This window comes from Metopolophium dirhodum, chromosome 1 (assembly GCF_019925205.1).
Source record: "Metopolophium dirhodum isolate CAU chromosome 1, ASM1992520v1, whole genome shotgun sequence".
NCBI classification, from domain to species: Eukaryota; Metazoa; Arthropoda; class Insecta; order Hemiptera; family Aphididae; genus Metopolophium; species Metopolophium dirhodum.
In genome coordinates this window covers 65,108,516-65,112,103 of record NC_083560.1, presented here as the reverse complement: position 1 = coordinate 65,112,103, position 3,588 = coordinate 65,108,516, and the positions used below count along the sequence as shown (strand labels likewise).

General features: G+C 29.1%; 1 protein-coding gene across 1 annotated transcript; it reads left to right on the top strand.

Moving 5' to 3' along the window:
• Nucleotides 1-2,390: 2,390 nt before the first annotated feature.
• LOC132940796 (zinc finger BED domain-containing protein 5-like) lies at nt 2,391-3,245 on the top strand. The gene has a single exon (XM_061008549.1). The coding sequence runs from the start codon at nt 2,391-2,393 to the stop codon at nt 3,243-3,245; it is 855 nt and encodes a 284-aa protein (XP_060864532.1).
• The last annotated feature ends 343 nt before the right edge of the window (nt 3,246-3,588 follow it).

The window sequence follows — 3,588 nt, the reverse complement described above, 5'->3', positions numbered from 1 at the left end:
GAAAAAAATAATACAATAAAACGGTAAATAAATAAAATATTATACGTATTCAATTTTAAACGACAGACTCTCATTTTGAACGACACCGCTGCACGAACTGCTATTCCAAAACTTCACAGAGACATAATGGGTATTTTGAGTCAGACAATAGTATGATACCAACTTGTAACTTAGTAAAAAATACGAATTCAATGGCGTGTATTCAAAACAATAAAATTTAAACTGATTTTTAATACATTCATTATTAAATGTCTGTCTAAAAATTGTTCTCCTCTAATTTTTAATCATTACTTATTTTGTTTATGTGTGTTTATTAATAATCCAATAATTACCTAGTATCTATGTATCTACCTATCTATGATACCAAGGATCGAAACCGGTTTAAAATGTTTTTTGAAAATTTTTTTCGATTAGAACACCGGAACCGAGACCAAAAGCTTTAAGACACTAGTTAATAATCCGTAATTGAAACATAAAATCTTAAAAAAACCGTATATAAAACCCAAACCGAAACCATAGAATTGAAAAACCGTTCTTAAAACTGATTAAAGTTTAAAACTTATATCGGTTTCTTCAAATTTGATAAAGTTATTATTATTATTATTATTATTATTATTAACTATATTATTTATAATTCTAGTTAAAACGAGTATTTTTAAGCGAATAAAATATTTTGTTTGAATCCCGGTGCTATTACTGAGTACTACGAAATATTAATAGGTAATACGAATATTATTCTATTTATATTTTATAATTTTATTTATATACTTATTGATTCAAAATTAAATACAAATATTACAATAATTGTTATTTTGTTCGCCCCTGTACAGCAGCTGCAGTACACGTCTGTACTATTGTTATTTGAAGTATTTGTGTATATTTTTATTTATTAATGTTATTACAATTGTTTCGTATTCGACTGATCCACGTCTGCCCCACAGTAATCAATCGCTCATGTCATTATCATCACTCCTCAGTTTGTCCCCTAAATTACAAACGTGTGTACCAAATCTTATAATGTGTATTTGAATCTTAACAGTAAGCCTTTTTAAATAACAATAATTTCAATAGTCCAATACACTTTTTTATAGTATCCATTTAAATTAATATTTTGTTCAAATATCATAAGCATTAATCACATAACAAGAGATTTATTATTATACTGTAATATAGTATGATGTTATTGTAAATTACAATTAAATATTATTGTAATCGAATAATTAAGCTCAGCCATATGTTGAATGCAAAAGGACTAAGAAGGTACAATAAATTAAAGTTAACGACACGAAATTAGTTCTGCTGAACGTACATTTGCTGTATCTACATTAATTATACAAATTGTTAATATTTTAGGTCTTTAGGCTCATGCACTCAGCCCTTAATATAGTTAATAAATTATAAAAATCGGATCTAAAGTTATTAGGTACATGAAACTAAAACCAAAAAAATTCAAAAACCTATCTTAAAACCTAAACCAAAACCAGAAAATGTAGAGAATCATTCTCATAAAATTCGTAACGGTTTCGATCCCTGTATGGTGCCAATATAATATATGACACGTTATGTTAAATTATTAATTAGTCGGTCAAATATAGTCTCGAACCGTTATAATGAATAAATAAAACTGGTTATCTTAGACATGTATACACGGGATTTTCACACAGATGTTCAATGGAGGAGGGATGTTGTAAGTTATCAAATATGTTGTTCAATTGTAGGGGTAAATCTAAAGACATAAATACCGCGACTTTAATGGTGACATTGTTAATATAGATTTTATAACCATAATGGACTAAGTTAGATATAATTATATCACAGTTCGTGCTATTATAACTGTATAATAATTATTATTAATAATATTTAGATACTGGATAGCCAATAGGTATATCTTACTACGTGTTGTAGATTTAAGAGTTATGGTACGTTTTTCCTGGAGAGTCGACAGTCTATTGACGCTGACCGTGACCTGACCTAACCGTGTCCCAGACCAGTGTAGACGTATTGCAGACTTGCATTATAGTAAATGATAATGACACAGCTTGAAACGGTTTTTGATATCTGATAAGCTATTAGGTACATAAAAGTTTACTGGTAGGTAGATAGTGCCGCATTGATCATTACGTCTTGTACAGGCTCGGGTGTAAAAGTTTTATTTTTATTATATAAGTCTATGCATTTTTTCATTTAAGTGACTTTTGATGTACCATTGGCATTAATATTAACAAATAATGTAGGTACCTATGTTTATTTAACACACATTCAATAATTTTAAATCTAATAAAATATAAAACAGATGTATTTATGTTTTTTATTTGTATTTTTATATTTATAATAAAGAAAATGCATGATATTTAGAACTATTGTGTGTTTTGTGGGCGGGGGCAGAGAAAATGAGTGCTTACACTTTGTTTCACACAGAAGTAAGATGGCTATCTCGTGGACGTGTCCTACAAAGATTTTATGAACTTAGAGAGGAGTTATTATTGTTTTTTACTTGTGAAGAATCACAATATGCTGATTTTCTCAGTGATGATTCCTGGTGTGCCAAAGTAGCCTTTCTAGCAGATATATTTGAAAAACTGAATTACTTAAACAAGTGCATGCAAGGAAAGCAAGAGAATATTCTCACATCTACAGATAAGATCAGTTCTTTTCAACAGAAGTTGTTATTATGGATTTCAAAAATTGAAAAACAGACAAATTGGGATATGTTTGATCTTGCCAACATTAATTCAGATCTTACAAACTTAATTTTAAAAAGTCTACGTTTGCTTTATGAAAATATAAAAAAGTATTTTCCGTCTTTGGATGTCTCGTCGATGGATTGGGTGAGAAATCCTTTCATTGACTCAGCATATGAGACTGCATTGTTTAACACTGATGAAGAAAGTGAATTGATTGATATAAAAAATGACCGTGGTCTTAAGGTACAGTACTCTAAATTAGTTGAAGATACTGCGAGAGAGTCAAAGTTAAAAAAAATCAAAATAAATGTAGATGTCTCATCTTTTTGGATAAATCTATTAAATGAGTATCCCAAGATTTCAAGAAAAGCTATGAATGCGATACTGCCTTTTTCTACATCCTATATTTGTGAAGCAGCATTCTCTTCCATGAATGCCATCAAAACTAAAAATCGATCACAACTGAAGAACTTGGAAGACGACATGAGGGTGTGCTTATCAACCATTCGACCACGAAGGAAGCTAATAATGAAGACAAAACAGTCCCAAATTTTTCACTAAGATTAGATTTTTTATAAAAATTGTAATGTATCTTGTTTTTACATTTCAATAAATTAAATATTTAGGATAATTATAATAATATTTTTTTCTATCCAATCATTTTTAATTGTTTGCTAGTAATATTATACTGATATACAACTACTTTGGTATTAATAATTAATATGATGAAAGTATAGTATAAAAAAAAAATATGTACCTATACATATATAAGTCAGCGACAAGTGTGCCGCGGCTAAATATGGGTTGGGATTAGGGTGCCGCGAGGGAAAAAGGTTGGGAAACGCTGGCTTACAGGCAGTGTTGGGGAAGTTACTTATTTTTGGTAATTAAATTACATTACTAA

What these genes read in the sequence shown, in the direction of transcription:
- LOC132940796 (XM_061008549.1), top strand. Translation starts at nt 2,391, where the DNA reads ATGAGTGCTTACACTTTGTTTCACACAGAAGTAAGATGGCTATCTCGT.